Source organism: Mauremys reevesii, linkage group 11 (assembly GCF_016161935.1).
Source record: "Mauremys reevesii isolate NIE-2019 linkage group 11, ASM1616193v1, whole genome shotgun sequence".
Taxonomy (NCBI): Eukaryota; Metazoa; Chordata; order Testudines; family Geoemydidae; genus Mauremys; species Mauremys reevesii.
In genome coordinates this window covers 45,967,175-45,988,294 of record NC_052633.1, presented here as the reverse complement: position 1 = coordinate 45,988,294, position 21,120 = coordinate 45,967,175, and the positions used below count along the sequence as shown (strand labels likewise).

Here is a 21,120-nt window from a genome sequence, read left to right as displayed (position 1 = left end):
GGAAGAGTCTGTTTTGTCCGGCCACACAGTTTGGCTATTTGGAAGGTTTATTTTTAAATTGTGGTCTCATGCTCAGAAATAATTTAATAGGTCCTTAGAATATATAGCAAATGAGTATTTACAGGAGTTCCATCAGACCATTCCCATGTTCCTCCAGACAAAGGGTTTCTTTTATTAAATCCAATCCAGAATTGTCTTTCTTCAGCCCTGTGACAGACAAAAAAGAAAACAGCTGAAGAACATTGCTGATATGTTTGTCTTGTCTAGCTTCATAAAGCATTTTAAAATGTATAAATAGCCTGCAAATAGCAAATTCTGGTAATTGAGATATGTCAAACTGTGATGTATTTATTAGAGTTCTTAGGAATGTTCTGCAGAGTTGCTGGCATCAATAAAATAATTTCTGTTTCTCTGATTAAAAAAATACTAAGTGACCTATTTAAAAAATGGCAATGTAAAAAATATTGGGTCAGATGGCGAAGTCCCTTTTCCCACTGGTGAGAAGTTACTCATGTGGTTACAATGACTTTAATGAATATTCACAGAGTAAACTATTGATAAGGATCTGGGCCACACGGGGCACATCTTGACATAAAAAATATAGCAAATTGTCAGGACTTTCACCATCAAAATGCACAATCTCTAGCCACTTACGATAGAGGAGTAACTCATTTGGTTTAATAGGCTGTTTCAGTAGCTGGGAGCTAGCAACAACAGAAAGACACAATCACATGCATTAAGATTATTAGGAAAACACTGAGTAAAATCTCCTGGGTATGCATTGCTCAATAAAATGCCATCTGACCACATCTTATGCTTTTTCAATGTATTTTGTTATTGAAAGATTCCAAATCTAGGGCCTGCTCTTACTCTCATTCAAATCAATGGATGTCAATGGGAGCAGCAACAGACCCTTTAAAAATCATTAGGATTAATAAACAGACCACCTTATCATGAGCATGATGAAAAATAGTGGACTATGGTAAGACTTGTTCCAGCCCTACCACAAATAAAGCTGGTCTTTAAAAGGAATTACATTAGAATGTTGCTATTGTGCTTCTTTTGGAAGAACAAATTCATTTGCAACTTCACTTCAGTCAGCGAGGGAGATTTAAGTCAATTATTGGCCACTGTTGATGAGGATGTAGACGCACAGAGAGTACTGTTTGTTAAAAAAATCTTTGGTGATATTAAATTTTATAAATACATGTTTACCGATCAAACATTTTGTTTAAAAACGTGTTCAAAAAATCCTCTTCATACACATGGGTAAAGCTGGCAAGATGTGCTCCAAGATCTTGGCATAATGCTTCTGCTTCATCCCATGTTCTTTTCATCAGGACTTTCTCATTGTGAAATACCTGCATATAAAATAAGAACCACCACACATTTAAGAACAAAACTGATTTTGGGTGGCTTTGTATATATATATTTATTTTAAGGAAGTGCAATTTGCCCTTGCAATAAAAGTCATTTTGCCCGGTCTGTTTCTGACACTAACCTTACCTTGGCTTTCACTAACTGAAATGCTGTATAAAATGGTACTGATAAGTTTGCAGTCCCAGTCCAATGGAGAAAAGATCAAGTGCAACAAGGAGTCTTGGATTCTTTTAGAAAATTTAGAATTTTAAGTTTAAATGAAGAATTTTCTTTTAAACAATGTTGTTTGGAACAATAGGTAAAATCCTGAAACAAATCAAGAGATTTAGGGAACCCTTTTTTACCTTGTAGCAGTTGAGCAGGTTAGATTCTGATTCCCATCCAGGATAACATACATCCAAAGGTTCTTCAAAATTAGGTTCATTTTCTTCATATGATTCAATTTTTTGCTTACACAATGACATAGCTTTGAAGCTTTTACAGTTTTTCACCTCCCAGTAACCAATAGGCTGCCCTCTGCGAACAACAACACACCCTCCAAAATGGCCTAAGGCAAGGAAAACAAGAGTATTCAGCATCAGAACAAAACATTCGGTGCCCAACCAGGACATAGTTTTATGAATTAGTAATGGCCATCTTTCTATGAGGTGCCGAAAGGTATCAAATTAAATAGATTTAAACCATTTTTCCTAATAAACTCAACCTTTAGTGAGACAAGGTGGCTGAGGTAAAATCTTTTATTGGACCGTCCATTAAACGATCACACAACTGTAGATTTTACTCTTCGATCAACGATATGATAGCACTGAGAACTCATTCTGGAATGAGTATGATTTGTGCCATGCCTGAGACTCCATGGATTGGTTGAGACTGGAAATAAGGGGCTACATTATTATAGCCTTTACTCAATCACACAGGGGAGTGGGAAGCCTAATACTGCTGGCTGTGAGGAAATGGGCTGGGAGGAAGCCGACTGTAGGAGGTCCTTTGGCTGTACCTCCCCCCCAAACCTTCATAGCTGGACAGATTACCTGGCTGGGTGCACAGTGGGGAGTATATTGCTCATGGGGATGTGCTGTTATGTGCCATCCCTTCCTCAGGGCAGATTGTAAAATTACAGTCTGATCCAAAGTGAGCCTAATGCTACACATGTCTTGGGCAGAGTGAAGGAAGAAAAGTGATGTTGGCTACGTAAAAGGGTGGCAAAAGTAATTCTGGCTCAAGAATATAGTGGGAGATATTAGAATTTAACGAGAAGTTGTCATTTATCACTACAATATATTACTCACTTGGCTGATGCTTGTTCCAGTTTGTATAGCTCACAGGCTGATTCTTCTCCTCTGTAGTTAGCCAGAAGTATTCTCCTGTATTGTTAAGGTCTTGTAGGGCTATCCAAAAATAGGTGTTATCAGTTTCCACCATGCTACGAATCATACTGTTGATAAACGCTTGTTCAAATCTTTAAAAAGGTCAAGATCAAAATCTTGTCAGAATAAGATACCCTAATTCACATTTCAGTGAATAATTCTCATGAAATATTTTGAATAATGCAAAAAAGAGAGAAATATCCAAAGCCATCTACACTTCCTAATAAATGTCAGTCATGTATTTGCAATACAGGCAGAATTTGGCTATTATCGCATATGCCCAAATGCTATACAAAACAATCGTTTAAGCTATCTAATTTGCATATAAAGCAATAACCTCAATGCTTATGGTACAATATATGGAAAGAAAATATAACACTCAGAAGGCATTATTGATAAATAACGCAGAGCTCAACAATGAGACTCTTCATATGCATGATGAGGGAGGAGTGGTGCAGAGAAGTTCAAAGGGAGTTACAGAGAGAATATTGAGGGGAAAAAAAGAAAAGACTTGTCACAACAATGTTTTTTCAGGATTTGATTTGGACACTCCAGTGGCACTGAGTAACTAGTGGCACTACACCAATAGCTCTGACACTTGCAGATGAAGATGTTCTGTGGCTGAAGAAGCTTTTTTATATTAATAAATGGTATATTTAATCCTGCTTTTACTACATAAATATAATTTATTGGTATAGCATTATACAAATAAATGCCTTAACTTATCAACATTTAATCAGCTTCCTATAAAATTACATACAGTGCATTAAGGACCCAATCCTGCAGAGACTTACATACTCTTAACTTTAGGCACTGAGAGAACTATTGACTTCCATGGGAATGGTCAGAGTGTAAAGTTAAACGTGCATACATCTTAGTAGGATTTGGGCCTATGTAGCTACTATTCATTAATTTTTTTATTTATGACTTTTTGCTTTTCCTCCATCCCCACAATCCTCCTTCTTAGTAATATGCTCTTTATTGCCAGAGATTATGATAATTTAGGATCTTCCAAGTATCATTAATTCTGGAGAAATGTGTTTGTAGTTGTCACATCAGGACCAAGAACCTAAACAATAAATAAAATGCCATGTTTACTACTATTTTCTCAGCTAGTGCAATATGGCAACTGGAAACCAGTGTCTGAAACAATGATAATGTGGAAGTGATGAACAGTTATCACACCTGTGCAGTGTGGTGAGAGTGTCCCCCAATTTCTTTTTGATGCTAATGAGAGATGCATGCAGCAGCAGCAGGCAGGATCTTTTTCTCTTCACACACATCATTATTTGTCTACTACTAAAATAATAATTATTTATAGAAAAAACAATGTCACTGTCAGAAGAAGAGAAGAATCCACTGTCTTCTGTCATTTTTTCAACTGAACGGGTTTCTCCTACTTTATTTCTCTATGCCACTAACGTTGGGGGAATCTATTCTTTTCCAAAAGTGAGCAAGCACATATCTGGCTGCTAGAAGTAACTGTGTTATAAATGTGTCTTACTTCCCACCCCATTCAATCATCTCCTTTAGACTGTAACCTACTAGAACAACTATGGATTCTGTGGGTAGCCTAACTTTAGTTATATTGAAAAATTCTATTTATTATTTTTCTACAAAATATTATTATGGTAAGACATTCCCACCATATATGCAGACAGGTCCCTATTCCTCCACATCCAGGATCAAATAGGTTTTATCATTTCTAGTTAACATTTTTCAATTTTGAAAAGATAAATGGACAGTTGAGAAAAGGTTCACCAAACACGAAGAGGTCTCTTAATGGTAACAAATGCAGGATATGAGTACGCTTTGTTAATATTTGTACAGAAAGTTCATGTGTGTAAATAATGATCAAATAAAAAGGTTAAAAATAAAGTATTTCCTTATATTTTATGCATATTTGAACATTACTTATTTAGAGCTTGATCCAGCCAGGTGCTGAGGACTCCAGCCCCAATCCAGCAAAGAACTGAAAAATGTGCTTAATTTTAAGCAAGAGTAGTTCTACTAAAGTCAAGCATGTAGTTTATTGGTTTGCTGAAGTGAGGCCAGAGTGCTCAGGATCAAGGCTTTACAGTCGTATCCTGCAAAGTAAACTCAATTTCCACTAAACCAGGCATCTGTCCCTGTGTAATTTACTACCATAGAGTGGTAGCAATTTCATAAAGGGAGCAAAAAAAGGAGACACAATAGCAGTGACTGGTGACCCACATTTCCAAGAATTCTATGAAACCAGGGCGGGGCGAGTGGGGAACCACCCATGGCGCAAAGCTGCAGGGTCGGAAAAATGGGGCAGAAATGGAGGTGACATGTAAAGGGGCTCAGGGAGGGAGTTCCACCTCCAATCTGACTCACCTCAGTGGGCTACCCAGCCAGTCTGGGGAGCAACCAGGGGGGATGTGACCCAACGTGCCCTCCCCACATTGCCTCTAGGAGGAAAAATTATGATAAAAATGGTAAAAGACACAATTACGTTTGCTGTCCCCGGCTGCTAAAATGCCTAGTTATGGTTCTGTATGAATCAATTCCATGGGTCAAGTTTAGAGGTCAGTTACCCAATTGTATCTTTTGACAGCCTAATAAACTCCTATGTAACTGATCATTTGTATTGCTCTTACAGTAACAGAAAAGAATTGGATACAGGGTTAGAACACGTATGCTGTAAAAGGGTTTCTCCTCAAGCCATTTGTCCTCAGACACCCTAAATGTTTCCTTGGAGCAAAGGTGCTCACAAGCCTTGTTAGCACTGGCAGTTTTTTTCCAACTTTTCCACACAACTAATTCTGGAGAGAATCAAAACTAATGTGTTTGTGGTAAAATAAATCTTGACAAGCTAGGAACCCCCTTACAACATTTACACCTATGTATCATTGACCAGTAGTGTATCTACACTAATATACTTTATAATTGACTGAAGAGTATCAACTTTTTTTTCCCCAGCTCTCACCACTGGCTATATAGAAAGTGGAGCTGATAGAAAATTTTCACAGAAATCAGATTTTGTTTTTGGAAAAAAAAACTGTTTAAATGAAAATGCAATCTTCCACTTCAATGGAAATTTTTCTCTTTTATTTGTCAAAAAATGAATTCTAAAACCCAAAATGCTTTCAGTTTAAAATGCTGCCCTAGTGCCTCATAGGAGTCTGATCAAGGAGTCCAGCCTATAGAGGAGTATGAGAACTTGAGGGACCTGAAGTATTAACCCCCCACCCCCACCCTGCAGAGTGAAGCACTATGGTGGCATTTCAGAATGGAAGTATTTTGGATTTTGATTTTTTTTCAAAAAAACTTGAAATTTTCTGTAGGAACCTGCCCCCACCCACACACAGTCCACCAGGTCAGTAATTGCACTCTAACAAACTTAATCCCGACTTGGGAAGGAAACAATGACAAAATGAACATTTGATTTTAGTCAGTCATTAATCTATGTAGTATTATTTATAAATAGTAACATTTCCTCTATGGTTTTTTTAAGTTAGAATAACATTTGTTACAAATATCTTTACACTGTCTAATAGGATTAACTACCTGTTTGTTACTGTTACAAGTGAAGGAGGACAGTAATAGCCACTGGAAGCATGGTCAAAACTTCGAGGGGTATTGTCGATTTTGTAACAAAATCCACCATGTCTCTCCCATCCCTTAAAAAAAAAAGGGTTATTTATATATCATATATATAATATATATGCACAATTGGTTTGGTTGTTAAGCAAGTGATCTCTCTTTGTACTTTCTATGTAATCATCATTAATTATGTTATCATATGTGCCCGTTTCCTTTTCGCTCTGGTGGGGTCCTTGTGACCATACTTGACTGACAGTCTGATGAGCCGGGCTTTCAGTAGCCCTCTGGTTCCTGCTATCATGTGATGAGCTACTCCGTTCATAAACCGGAGTTGTTTTTGATCTACTTTTAAATGAATACAAATATAATACAAGAAAGAAAAGGATTACTGAATACATATTGAAATATGGCTGGTGTCACTGACTTTGCTTTGTAAAAACAAGAAGCTAATATTAAGTTAAATACCACTATTCTTTTTTTAAAAAAAGAATGTTGTATCTCAGAGAGGTAGGTAAGAAGATGTATCCCAATTTTACAGAATCAAAAACTGAGAGTTTCAATCCATTAAACATGAAAAATATTTCATAAAAAGTTTATTTAATGATCTGTGATTTGTAGCCTGTAGGTATAAGTACACCTCTACCTCAATATAACGTGATCCAATAGAACACGAATTTGGATATAATGCAGTAAAGCAGTGCTCCGGGGGGGCAGGGCTGTGCACTCCGGTGGATCAAAGCAAGTTCACTATAATGCGGTTTCACCTATAATGCGGTAAGATTTTTTGGCTCCCGAGGACAGCGTTATATTGAGGTAGAGGTGTATTTGCTAGGTAAGGCATAGGTATAAATTAAAGCATTAACACAGTGAACCTACAAGCTGCAAGGACTGTAAAATAATATATTAGCTAAACTAATCAAGGTCTAAGTCCAAAAAATCCTTATCATAAACAGCTAACCTGGTGTAACCCTAGACCATAAGATATCACAAGACAGAATGCTGTAATAAGTAAGTAACACTGAACTGAAGACAGCTAACCACAAGATGCCTGATTATGCCAGCTTCAGATAATTTAAGTTAGGAACATCAGCAGATATCCAACAACAAGAATGCCATGGCAGCTAACTGATGTACAAATGAGCTTGAGGTAAAAGGCCGAGTAACCTAAAAGGGAGAAGGGCACCCCTACATTCCTCACCTTAGGGTGAGGAAATACAGATAAGGAAAAGGGGCTGAAACCCCTACTGAATATGCATTAGGCAAAGTGGACATCAGTGTAACATATTATAAAAGCTGTATCTTGGCCAGTGGCGGATTAGCCACTGGGCCAACAGGGCCAATGCCCAGGGGCCCTGGCTACTTGGTGGGCCCTGGAAAAATGGGCACCCCTGCACTCCGACCCACTCTGCCTGCCTGACGCTCCTGCTGGGGAGCAGGGTCAGGGTGCTGGGGCTTGCTCCTGCTGGAGAGTGGAGTTGGGGAATGGGCAGCTTTACACACTCAACTTGCCTGCCCAGCATTCCTACCAGGGAGCAGGGCAAGCCCTCACACCCCAACTCTGCTCCCCCACCCAGCAAAAGCACTGGGCAGGCGGGGAAAGCCCCTGTGCCCAACCCTGCTCCCCGGCAGGAGCACCGGGGGAGGAGGGGACTGCAGATGGAAGGGGTCGGGGGGCACTTGCTCTGGCCCAGGGCCCCACAAAACCATAATCCACCTCTGATCCTGGCCTGCATACCTTGGGAGATGCCATGATGACCACCAATGGTGGGGACAGTGAGGATGATGACTAACGCTTAGGGTTTTTCTGCAGAGAGTGGTGAGAATATATGGATGCTCATATGTGGGATGTTTTGACCATCTTATATTATTTTTCTGCTTTGCTGGGTTGGAGTGTTTGTGATTTTGCTAACTGTGCTAATAAAAATATTAAAAAGACAGAACATCTTTCTGAAATGTAACCAACTGTTTCCTTCGGGCACATGAGATTCCTTGTAATAGCCTTAATATTTCTGGATCTGATCATGAGGCAGAACCTTGTCAAACCACAGAATACTAACTGGGAATTAATACATAATGAACAGATCAGGCAACATAGTCAATACAGGGTAATGAGTTTACTTACTGAATCTTGGGGGTACACGCCAGGACATTTAGAGATGTCATTTTGGGATGAAGTGTTTAATTGTGCTTGTTAGTTTATAGTTGTGATAACTCATTACTGATGTAGAATATAAAAAATGTAAGAAACATTGCATGTTGATTCAACTGAGCTGGTATTTATGACCATCTGTACCCCTATGTTTATCCCTTTTATAAGATTATGATATTTTTTGTGCAAAGTATGTCTTATGAGGTATCATTTGAAAACTCATAATTTGCTGATCATTATTGTCCTGGTAAGATGTGTGTGGCAACATTGTATGTAAAGTTATAATATTCTACTGTATGATATTACTAAGACATGTTCCAAGTCTGGAGAGCAGTCACAAACCTGTTTCCCAGAGACAAAAGGCTAGCTAGTGCCTCAGAGAGGTGTCAACAAAATCAAATGGACCAGCACCTGGTTAAGTGGCCATTCTTTGGCAGGAAAGAGGATGTGGGCAAAAAATTACATCTAGACAAAGAAACAACTGGGGGTTTCCTGTCCACATATCCTTTCTGTCTCCTGAACCTTAGCTGGAGATGATTCTCAATGAAAGGAAAGAACTATAAGAAGAGAGAGCAGACACCCTAAATGATCTCTCCCTTTCTCTCTACCCCTGGCATTGACAACACTTGAAGAACAAAGGAATCAGCACTGGACTGGGGGAAGGATCCTGACTGAAAGAAATTCAGCAAGTAATATTGTTGAAACATGTGGTCAGAGAGATCCTTGCTTTGAATTGACTTAGTTTATTAAACTGGGCATTAGCTGTGTTTTACTTTTATTTTCGTATAATCAATTGAGACTTTTATTCATTATGTGTAGTCACTTAAAATCTTTCTGTAGTTAATAAAATTGTTTTATTGTTCTAAACCATTAGCTTCTTGTTTTTACAAAGCAGTACAAGACATATTTCTGGGAGAAAGTCTGGGACTGGGACTGCAGGTGTTGTACTGCAGTGTAATTCAAGGGTGGCTTGCTATAGCACTCATACAATATAACGGGGGGTAACTTACATGCTGGAAGCTGTGTGAGAGCAGACCAGGAGTGGTAGCTGTCACAGAGAAACAGTGTAAAAGGCACCTCAGCTTGGAGAATTGAGGGAACACAGCTATTCATCAGTCCAGATTGTACCCTGTCACAGTATTATATGTTACAGCTGTATGATTTTTGTTTTAAACTGAAAATGGAATGTTTACTTAATACTAAAAGTGGCCTCAATGCTGACCTTTGATAAGGCAAATCATCCTTCTTGTTATTTACTTCGTATTATTTTCCTGCTCTGTTTTCAAATACAGTAATACTTTTAATTGTCTTCAATTTTTTTTAAATGCCAATACCGCAGGATAAAATAAATGAAGCACATTATAGCTATTACACAGCTCTAATTTTTTTCATCCCAAGATGTTCACATTGGGGAAGAGTTGACAGAGCTTTTGTAAAGGGAAGTCATGCCCCGCCAATCTATTAAAATGCTTTGGGGTCTCAACAAGCACATGGACAAGGATGATCCAGTCAATATAGTGTAGTTGGACTTTCAGAAAGCTTCTGACAAGGTCTCACACCAAAAGCTCTTAAACAAAGTAAGCAGTCATGGGATAAGAGGGAAGGTCCTGTCATGGATTAGTAAGTGGGTAAAAGATATAGAACAAGGGTAAGAATAAAGGGTCAGCTTTCACAAATGGAGAGAGGTAAATAGCAGGACCCCCAAGGATCTGAACTGGGACCTGTGCAGTTCAACATATTCATAAGAGATCTGGAAAAGGGGATAAATAGTGAAGTGGCAGAGTTTGCCGACAGCAAAATATTACTCAAGATTGCTAAGTCCAAACCTGACTGTAACAAGTTACAAAGGGATCTCACAAAAACTGGGTGATTAAGCAACCAAATGGCAGTAGAAATTCAATGTTGACAAGTGCAAAGTAGTGAACCTTGGGAAACATAATCCCAGTTATACATACCAAATGATCGGGTCTAAATTTGCTGTTACCACTCAAGAAAGATCTTGGAGTCATCGTGGACAGTTTTCTGAAAACATCCACTGAGTGTTCAATGGAAGTCAAAAAAGCTAACAAATTGTTGGGAGCCATTAGGAAAGGGATAGATAAAAAGACAGAAAATATCACAATGACACTGCATATATCCATTGTACACCACAACTTGAATACTGCATGCAGTTCTGGTTTCTCCATCTCAAAAAAGATTTATTAGAATCGGAAAAAGTACAGAGAAGGGAAACAAAAATGATTAGGGGTATGGAATTGCTTCCATATGAGGCACATTTTTGTAGTGTTTTGCAGATTTCCTTAGAGAATGAGGACTGAAGTTCAGATATAGAGTGAACGTTTTGTGAGAAGTATTCACCCACAGATGAACAATCCTTGGAGCTTAAATTCATAACTTTGCTAGACACTAAAAATCGTGGCTCATTACAACAATCTATAACCCACTAACAATCCCCCGCACCAGCTTCCAGGTTGTTAACAGGTCACTTCACCTTGAAGAGTCCCCTGAAATATGTGCTCATTACTTATGCTCAACAATGTGTTCCATCTTGTATTTAGCTGTGACACACTGAGTACATTTCCCCAGACCTGAAGAGCTCTGTGTAAGCTGGAAAGCTTGTCTCTCTCACCAACACAAATTGGTCCAATAAAAGACATTACCTCACCCACCTTGTCTCTATTTCATTTTTGTTCATCAATTGTACTTGGCATTTCACTCCTTAAATGCACCTCCTTCTTTCCTATCTTATTTTCGGCAGGCATGGTAACATTAATAGTATCAGTATTGGGAGATGGGCCCTTTTTACCACAAGTGACAAGCAGTAAATAAGAGAAATGCCCGTTTTAGTGCTATGGTAGCTTTGAACATGTCAGTTAAATTACTGAGACCATAACTGCCCACTGATATATGTGTATGCAGTGTTGTTGTAGCTGTGTTAGCCCCAGGATATTAGAGAGATAAGGTGGGTGAAATAATATCTTTTATTGGACCAACTTCTCAAAAGCTTGTCTCTCTCACCAATAGAAGTTGGTCCAATAAAATATATTACCTCACTCACCTTGTCTCTCACTTCTCTCTCTGTTATCAAGTAACTGACAGCCCCAGAACTCCTACCAGAAGAGGGTTTAAGGGAAGTTCTTAAAATCATTGTTTTTGGACAGATTGCCATAGAGAAGCTGACCTTTGTTACAAGACATTTGCTCCCTGTTAACAGATAACAGGTTAAACAAATAGTTGAATTAGTAAATAAATAAAAGTTTAAGAAGAGCCAAATAGCTCATGATGAGTTCAGAGAAGAGGAAAAATAGTGATTTCTGCAATTATTGCATCAGCTGATCAGATGCACAAGAGATTTTTAATGCTAATCAGTCTGAGATAAATCAACAGAAGATAAAAACCTCAGTAAAATAGATAAGACTAGAAAGCTTTGTAAAGACAAACAAACATGCCTGGGCTAAGAATCCTTGAGAGAAAAATAAGAGGCATAATAAATTAAAAATCAGATGTGAGACAAGCTACCAGAATTTACCTATAGTTAGTTAATGTACATCAACAATGACAAAGAAAAGGAAGAATAAGTAAACCTGGAAGAGCCCATAGAATGAAACCAAGAATAAAGTTAACTTTCTTACTAGTAATGCATTATTTTCTATGATGTGATGGCAGCTATGCTAATACAGAAAACTACAGTTTGGGAATGCAACATCTATTTAATCAACGCACAAAGTAGATGGAAAGAGAAAACTAATCAGCAAGATAAAGAGTCCAAAATAAAAATGTAACTTACTGACTACTTTTGATCAAATGCACACAACTGCTTCTATCAAGTTAAAAATTAACAGACCCAAAGAAATCAAGGAATTATACCAAGCTTGAGCATGTTTTACAGGATGAAAAATAACAGAGAGCAAAGAGACGACTCCCACAGTACATTCCACTATTTATGACCTATGAGTCAGACATGTGAGTTCTGATCCTGGGAGGTGCTTCACTGCCTTTTGCAATGGTTGAATGCCTTCAAATCACACTCAAATCACTCAGTGTCTCTCATTCACGGCTTGGTCTAATGAAACTGGCTCTGTTCACCCCAATGAGGGGCAAAGGAGAGAGGGAACAAAATTAAGAATACCTTTCTGAAGAAAAATGTGAGCATGATGGGGTATATAAACTCAACACTGGGATAGAAGGAGCAGTTCTGGGTCTATGTAGCCTCACCCTATTGCACCTGCAGAACCTGCTCCAGCTGGAGGAGGAGTTTAAAATAGAGCTAGACAGCTCAGAAAGGGGAGGAGAAAAGATAGGATAGAATAGGAGACAGACTGGTAGGCTCTCAAGTCTGCTGTGAGGGTGGTATAAACCCCTCCCTCCTTGTGATAAGGGGATTAAAGACATTGTAAGCCCTGAAGTAATGATGTGAGGCCTTTGGGGGCCCTCAGTTGGGCTGGAAACTCCTTTTTGGGGGTCAGGGGGTCTTTGGACTTCTATACTTTGTTGGACTCAATCCCAGAAAGGGATGATTTCATGGGTGACCTGGCTAGAGGGCTGAGTTACACTCTGTGATGCTGGACAACCAGGTCAGATCAGGACCCCAGGCAATTCACTTGTGTATTAGTACAGATCAAAGTAATGTGTAAGTGTGTATTGAGATGTTTAAATGTTATGAAAACTAGTGGAATGTTATGTATTGTTTTCACTTATTTGTTCCTATTATAATATAATAGCAAACATTTACTTTGTGTCTACCCCTGTAACTAAATAATCCAAAGAAATCTTGTGAAATACTAATGAAGGACTTAAAGACTTTAACAGAAAATGTTAATTTCAAAGCAAGTGGCCATTATGTGATGGTTGGAGATTAGAGGCTATGTGCATTCCTCACTCATCAAAGGAAAAGTCCATCTGGGTAGCGACATTGTCAGCTTGTTTTCTGTGTGAAGATACTATAAATATGGATTAAAAGAAAGACCCTTTATCTCTGCACAGTTTGGATTCTAACAGGGCAGAATAACTAAATGAGAAGACGGAAATACCCAGAGTTATTCCTGATAGCCCTGAGAGACCTTTAAGAAACTGGCAGATTATTATATTTTGCTACCATTTGGAATTATAGACTATGGTTCTCTTGTACATATATTTTACCTGCTTTAACCTCCCAACAACTCATTGTTTTTCTTAGCTAATAAACCTTTAGTTAATTTACTATAGAATTGGCTGCCAGCATTGTCTTTGGTGTAAGATCTAGAGTACCAATTATTATGGGTAAGTGACTGGTCTCTTGGGAGAAACCTGATGTGGTGTGATTTTAGGTTTAATTGAACTTTTATCACAAAGTTCAGTTTGTCTCAGTGGCAAGACTGGAGAGTCTAAGGGGACTGTCTGTGACTCCACAGTAAGACTGGTATAGTGATCCAGGAGTTCACATTTGTTACTGGCTTGGTGAAATCTAATTATAGAACATACCACCAGTTTGGGGTGTCTGCCCTGTTTTCTGACAGTCTGCCCAGAGGTAGGCACTCACAGTCATGAGCCACTCCAGACAGTGTGGCAGTATCTACTCGAAGAGAGATTGCCAACATGCTGGAGCGACCACTGGCAGGCAATACTAGAGATGGGGGAGAGTTGAGTCCCAGGGACCTAACCACTTGCCAGTACCACTTGTAATCAACAGCCCCGTCACAATGAGGAATTTTTTTTTAATAGAATAGCTGTTTATGTGAAATATTCAAATGGAACGAAAAAGAGCTTAGTGACTGATGGGTCAAAGAAATTATAAATGTGCACAACCTGCAGGTAGATGGAAAGACCTAAATACAACAAAACTCTTGATACTTGAATGTTAATCCAAGTTCTTCATTTAGCAGTGCACTATTGAATGATAATCAAAGGTCGTGCTACTTCTAATTAATAATGAGAACCACCTTTACCTAAAGATGATGGATGCGGTCACAAGGCCAAATTGCACATTCCTTTCCCAAGCAAACTCCCATTCACTTCTCTCTACTTTAATCTAACCTAAATATTTATATCAGCCTCATCACCAGCTATTTGAATGCTTTACTAATTTGTTAAAGCATACACATGAAAGCTTACACATACACTAGCATGGGGGAGAAAAGTTGCCCACTCTTGATTTTGATGAGGTCTTTCCTGTGCTCGCAGCTATATAAATTATAAAAAATGACATGTTCTTACTAAACTGCAAGAATCTTAACAGCCTGTGGCCAAGAGCTGAGATGAAGGAGTAGGGTCTTTGAAAGAAAAAGACATCTGTAACAATTCTGTCAGTTCAATGGTTTTAAATAATTAACTCCTGCTAACGATATCATCATAATACCATTTTTTACTTTTAAACACAAGAAGGAAACAAGATTCAGTGAACTCAGTACCTGTTCTGTGATCAGATTTTTAAACTTCATTTTTAAGAGTACTCATAGCACAACACACCTTAGAATGACAAAACATCTGAGAATAATATAGTATATTTTTACTTGATATACCTCAAAATAGAGATTGGCTCAAGTGAAATGCCTTTATGCAAGCACCCTAACTTTGGGGAATTTTCTATTTGGCTCCAGATGTGGATACAAATATCACAGAAAGTCTCTAGCTCCATAATGGCCTGAACAGAAATCTAAGTTCTTAACAGACTTGAATTTGGGGGAAAATTGGATCTAGGTCCTAACTTTTTAGCTTGGTCCCTTGTCCAATTTAAATTGAATCTGTCATGTTTCTTGACCTCTGGCACATAGCTTTGTTAATCAAATATCGAACGGGAATGACAAAAATAAATTAAAAAAAAGTGAGGGGGGATGGGGGAGGAAACTATTACATTGGGCAGAAATACTCCTTCACAACCAAAGAAAGGATAAATATTTCTATTGAAAAAGCTTTTATAAAACTTCTCTATAAATTTTTTAGCAATTTTCAAGGACACCAAAACCCATCAATCCCAGAATGTTTCTTTATATTGTGTCTGTTGAACAAACTGGTAGCAAAAACAAAAAAAAGTTTTACCACTGGACTACATAGTTTAAAAACCTTGAATTCCTATTATTTTCTCTCTTTTAGATAGCTTCATGCCTTTCCATTTGCTTTACAAAAGTGAAAGGAAAGTCAAATTGAGTGTAAAAGTTCATTCTCCATATTAAAAAAAACCTGATTATTTTTCACCCTGACATTCCACTTGAAACTATGAAAACCATGTGAGAGGTGGGGCATCATGTATCAGTCATTATTTGCACAGATGGTCTGCAAGAGTATTTTGACTTTTGATCTAGAAAGAAGCAGGAACTTGGGTCATAACTTCAGACAAGGCAGTGATCCATAAAAGGAGCCCTTGCAAATCTTACATTAATCTTTGATTTATACATTTTTAAAGCCAACAATAGGATTGAGATTTTTCCTAGGAAAACTCAAGTATATTTTTTAATGTGAAAAAACAAACAGTTATATACAAATATGTAAAGCTTTCCTATCACATTTTATGAAGTAAAAAAAGCACTATGCAAACTCACCTCTGGACAGTCTGATTCCTCCTTGGACGTGTAATTTTCAAGCTGTCCTGCTATTTTACAAATGTAAAAATATCTATCCTCACAATTTTTAACTTGCCAGTGTCCTGCCTAACAAAAAAAAAAAACCAAATAAAAAACCAAATCAAACGCACACACGATTACGTAGTTTCTTTTCTTATTTGACAGACCTTTTTGGATGAGAGAATAAACAGTCACATTCTCCTCACTTGATTCCTGTGTTTAGTCTTCCCACTGACTTCTGCAAAAACCTTCAATGATACTATTTGTGTGAGTAAGGCAAGACGGATTTGTCTCTCTGAATATTAAAATGAAATGCCCTTTAACTGACTGAAGCCAATGAGAACTGCTGTTGCTAGCCCTCTCAGAATCATGTCTTAGATGTTTCTTAGCTACCACTGGGCCTGACACGATTAATCCTTTTTTGCTGCATGGTCTTTACTCAAGCAAGTAAAGGTTTGTGGGTCTGGGCCCCTAGGCATTTTTAAACTATTTGACATGCACAAAATGAATGCTTTAAAAGTTAAATTTTGTGCCTTGGTCTCTGCTACGTTGCACGTTCTATAGTCATTTACACCTGTGCAAAATGGGTGAAAAATAATGTGTATCTAAGACATTAGGCCTGATCTTCCAGTTCTTAGTTATTAAGAGTAATCCTTGGTTTCTGTGGGACTACTCCCATGAGTAAGAATTAAATCACATGAGGAAGGGTTTGCAGGACTGGGCCAATTATTAGGGACTAGATAGAATTTCTGATAATTGCGCAGAATAGTGGATTCTTTGGCAAAAATGTATTTTACTATAAAACCTGAAAATGGTGTCACATGGCATTAAGGAAAGAGTTTATTAGTGGGTTTGAGCATTACTAAATTATCCTTTGGTCAGATAAAATATTGGTGAATGTTTTTAGACATCCTTGTTTGGCTAGTAGGAACTGTAATTTACTTTTTTTTTTTTTTTAAAGGATGCATTTTGCTCCCAGTCTCAAAATCTCTGGCAGATTTAGAGTTCAATCCTGCTGCCATTAAAAACCAATGGCAAAACTTCCAATGACTTGGAGTGAGATTAGACAGTATATGCTGCTCCTTGGTGTATATTTTTACAAGATGTTCCATAAACTGCTATAAATGCTGAGAACTGAGAGTAAGATGAAACCGGCATACTTTATCAAAAAAATTCATTTGGAGCTTTCAAGTTAATAACCTAAATGCAATAAGTTAAGATGCACTCTATATGGATTTTAAATTATTTTCTCTTCACTGAAACAAAAACTACCTGCCCACTAATTTTTGTCTTCTTCCATTCGGCACGCATCGCATTATTCCATTTCTTATTGAGAATGAGGCCCAATGGTTATGACTCATTCTTTGTTTTGTTTGTGCATCAGCACAGTCCTAAGACTGATTTTTAAGGCTAGATCATACTTTTCAAGACTCAGAGTCATTAAGCATCAACAGGCAATGTTGTAATGTGGTCAGGGATGGAAAAATATATGCATATTAAAAAGCCCAACAGTGATCATGACCAGAATTGACTAACCTAACTTTATTTTTAAAGGAAAGGAGGAAAGAAAACTTACAGATCCTTGTGCTGAAACACAAAGTTGACTTGTTCTCTGAAAGATATTAGGCTCTTGTTTGTGCCAGTTAGTGTAGGTTACTGAGGAGCCATCAGACCATTGAAAAATAACTGGGGTTTTATTACTGTTCAAGCCAATCCATGTTTCGGTTACATTTTCTGTAAAAGAGATTTTAAATTTCGATGAAGGAGAAATAAATGCCAATTATTTCCATAGGATTAACAGCACCTTTAAAAAAAATGCAGAATTTCAGTCAGTTTCACCTTTTTTTTAGAAAAATAAATTACACAAAATTTCTGAAAATTTACAGAGATATGTTTCTGCTTTACTTTATAAAAAATGGCTTCAAAAGTAAACCAATGTATGTGATGTTATGATCTGTAAATGCCCACAGGGGGAAAAGAAATTAGGAGCATATGCATGCAAGGGGGACAAAACATGGTATCGAAGACAAAGTTGGCTATGGAGTGGTATCCTTTTTAGGGCTATCAAGCAATTGAAAAAATGAATTGTGTGATTAAAAAAATTAATCACCATTAATTGCACAATAATAGAATACCATTTATTTAAATATTTTTGGATATTTTCTACATTTTCAAATATATTGATTTCAATTACAACACAGAATACAAAGTGTACAGTGCTCACTTTATATTTTTATTACAAATACTTGCACTGTAAAAAACAAGAAATTGTATTTTTCAAAGAACCTAATACAAGTGCTGTACAAATACACTGTAGAAAAACATCCAAAAATATTGAAGAAATTTCGATTGGTATTCTATTGTTTAACAGTGTGGCTAATTGCAATTAATTTTTTAAATCGTGATTAATTTTTTTTAGTTAACTGCAATTAAATTGACAGCCCTAATCCTTTTCCACCCAGCCTCTGTGGCTGGGAACTAATGGGTGCTCTGCTCTACGTGGCTGGGGAGACATGACATCTTGGAAGAGAAGATTCCCTACTCAGGGCAACTTAAGTTGCAAAGAAAAAGGTATTATATACATTGCTGCTTTGAGCAGTAGTAGTTCTTGCTCCATAGCTTTTGCACAGGGAGTATTATTGAATTAAGTAAAAGTCCATGCTGTCATACAGGTGTAATTTGTAAAGTGTAAAAAAAAAAATGCAACGGACCACGAATTCCAGTGATGATTGAACCTGGTGATACTGTAAACCCAGTGAGCACTCAGCCAGTCTGAAAGGATAGAAACAGCTACAAGCATGACTCAGACATTCTAGGCTTCAGAGTGACAATCCTGGAGTTTTACTATATAGATCAGGGGTAGGCAACCTACGGCACGTGTGATTTTCAGTGGCACTCACACTGCCCGGGTCCTGGCCACAGGTTCGGGGGGCTCTGCATTTTAATTTAATTTCAATGAAGCTTCTTAAACATTCTAAAAACCTTATTTACTTTACATGCAATAATAATTTAGTTATATATTATAGACTTGTAGAAAGAGAACTTCTAAAAACATTAAAATGTATTACTGGCACGTGAAACCTTAAATTGGAGTGAATAAATGAAGACTCGGCACACCACTTCTGAAAGGTTGCCAACCCCTGATATAGATGCTTGGGAGCAGTTTGTAGGGGCACAACAAATAATAAAATGAAAAGGATAAGAATCAGACTGCAAAGGGCTTACTCAGGACTTGCTCAGAAGCTAGAATATGCCAAGATCTATGGTAAGAGACACTTGTCCATTAGACTCTTGATGCTAGTCCCACCTCCTAGAGGGAGCAGTGTTTTCTGGAGCCTTACAAAAGGGCGTTGAACTGCATGGGCTATTGCTCTTCTTTTGCATGAAGGGGAGAATATGGTGGGGAGCGGGGTCAGAGGCCTTCCCACTCTGTGCAGCTCTCGGAAACAGTGGCATGTCCGCTCTCCAGCTCCTATGCATAGGGGCAGCCAGGGGGCTCCACATGCTGCCCCCGCCTAAGTGCTACCCCCACAGCTCCCATTGGCCGGGAACCACGGCCAATGGGAAGTGCAGGGGCGGCACCTGCAGACAGGGCAGCACTCAGAGCCACCTGGCTGCGCCTCCGTGTAGGAGCCAGAGTGGGGACATGCTGCTGCTTCTGGGAGCTACTTGAGGTAAACGCCGCCCAGAGCCTGCACCCCTGACCTCCTCCTGTGACCCAACCCCCTGCCCCAGTCCTGATCCCCCTCCCACCCTCCAAATCCTTTGGTCCCAGCCTGGAACATTCTCCCGCACCCTGAACTTCTCATTTCTGGCCCCACCCCAGAGCCCTCACCGCCCCCCACACCCCAGTCCCAAATTTTGTGAGCATTCATGGCCCGCCATACAATTTCCATATCCAGATGTGGCCCTCAGGCCAAAAAGTTTGCCCACCCCTGTCCTAAAAGGAGCAGGCATCATAAGTTCTTATTCTATCTTATGTCTGTACAAAACAAATAATATCATGCCTGAGTCATGTGGAAACCCATCATTAAAAGAACTTAATGAATAAAAAAGAATTCAGTTATTAAAAGTAACACAGTTTAAACTAACTCTCCAGCACTCACCATCTTCAAGAAGGTTAATAAGTAACTCCACATCTGCCAAGGAAGTTATACTAATGAGATTGCTATTATCAGTCTTGCAAGACAGTAAAGCCTCATTCCAGCTCTTTTCCTCTTTATGAAGCTTGTAGCAGTTGCGGTTGTAGGGATACCAGCCAGTGTTACAGCGGGTAGGATGATACTTCCATATATCTTAGTTAAACAATAAAAGATAATATATTACACAAAATTAATTTCAGGCTATGCTCTATTGTTTTCATAATACAGTCATAGCTTATTTATTTATTTATTTACAAAAGTAGAAATATAAAACCATCCAAAACTACTAGGTAAAGACAGAACATATCCACATATGAACATGCAGTATCATGTATCAAAATACAAATGCTAAATATAGATGATACTTTATTGTAAAAAACAAAAAACCCACCAAAGGAAATATTACCATTGAGAGACTTACCAAATGTTTCATATTCTGTACTATTTCCATCTTTTTTGCATACATAAGGCAATCCAGATTCACATTTATAACTTTGCCAGTCATACTGTGCCTTTGAATTAAACACCACACAGTGATTTTCTCCAAGTATGCTATTGGTGAGATCTACAACCAATTTTAAAAAACGTAAAATTAACCACAATTTACTTTTGAATTGCAAAACAGGTTTATAATCTTCTATGGGTGTTAGCATATTGATACACAAACCACAAGCCCTCAGTAAAGTAAAACAAGTTTTACTGCTCAGCACTGGGTAATGCAAAGGAACTGATTGAATTCACAGAAATTGGATGGTTGAACATCACACTCTATATTTGTTGGTACGTGTTTGCTCACTGAGTGCTATCCCATGAAATACCTGAAAAGTTCCAGTGTCCATTTTCTGTGGAAATGAATGGCCTTGAAATATGGGACAAGGGATGTCATAACGCTTATCATATTAACGTGAGACTAATCAGTTAAAATTCCCAATATAAAATATCTTTAAAATACACTTTAAAAAGTCCAATTAATGAAACCC

General features: G+C 38.1%; 1 protein-coding gene across 3 annotated transcripts in view; it reads right to left on the bottom strand.

Annotated features, from left to right (window-relative positions):
• The window catches only part of PLA2R1 (phospholipase A2 receptor 1), a 71,544-nt gene that overhangs the window by 25,406 nt on the left and 25,018 nt on the right, over window positions 1-21,120 (bottom strand). For all 3 annotated transcript variants that reach the window (XM_039494467.1, XM_039494468.1, XM_039494469.1), the window contains exons 6-14: window positions 20,562-20,705; window positions 20,105-20,293; window positions 17,575-17,732; window positions 15,978-16,085; window positions 6,279-6,391; window positions 2,670-2,839; window positions 1,725-1,927; window positions 1,216-1,361; window positions 123-207 (exon numbers count right to left, since the gene is read on the bottom strand). In XM_039494467.1, coding sequence (XP_039350401.1) covers window positions 123-207; window positions 1,216-1,361; window positions 1,725-1,927; window positions 2,670-2,839; window positions 6,279-6,391; window positions 15,978-16,085; window positions 17,575-17,732; window positions 20,105-20,293; window positions 20,562-20,705 — 1,316 coding nt within the window. The remainder of the gene's footprint in view (window positions 1-122; window positions 208-1,215; window positions 1,362-1,724; window positions 1,928-2,669; window positions 2,840-6,278; window positions 6,392-15,977; window positions 16,086-17,574; window positions 17,733-20,104; window positions 20,294-20,561; window positions 20,706-21,120) is intronic.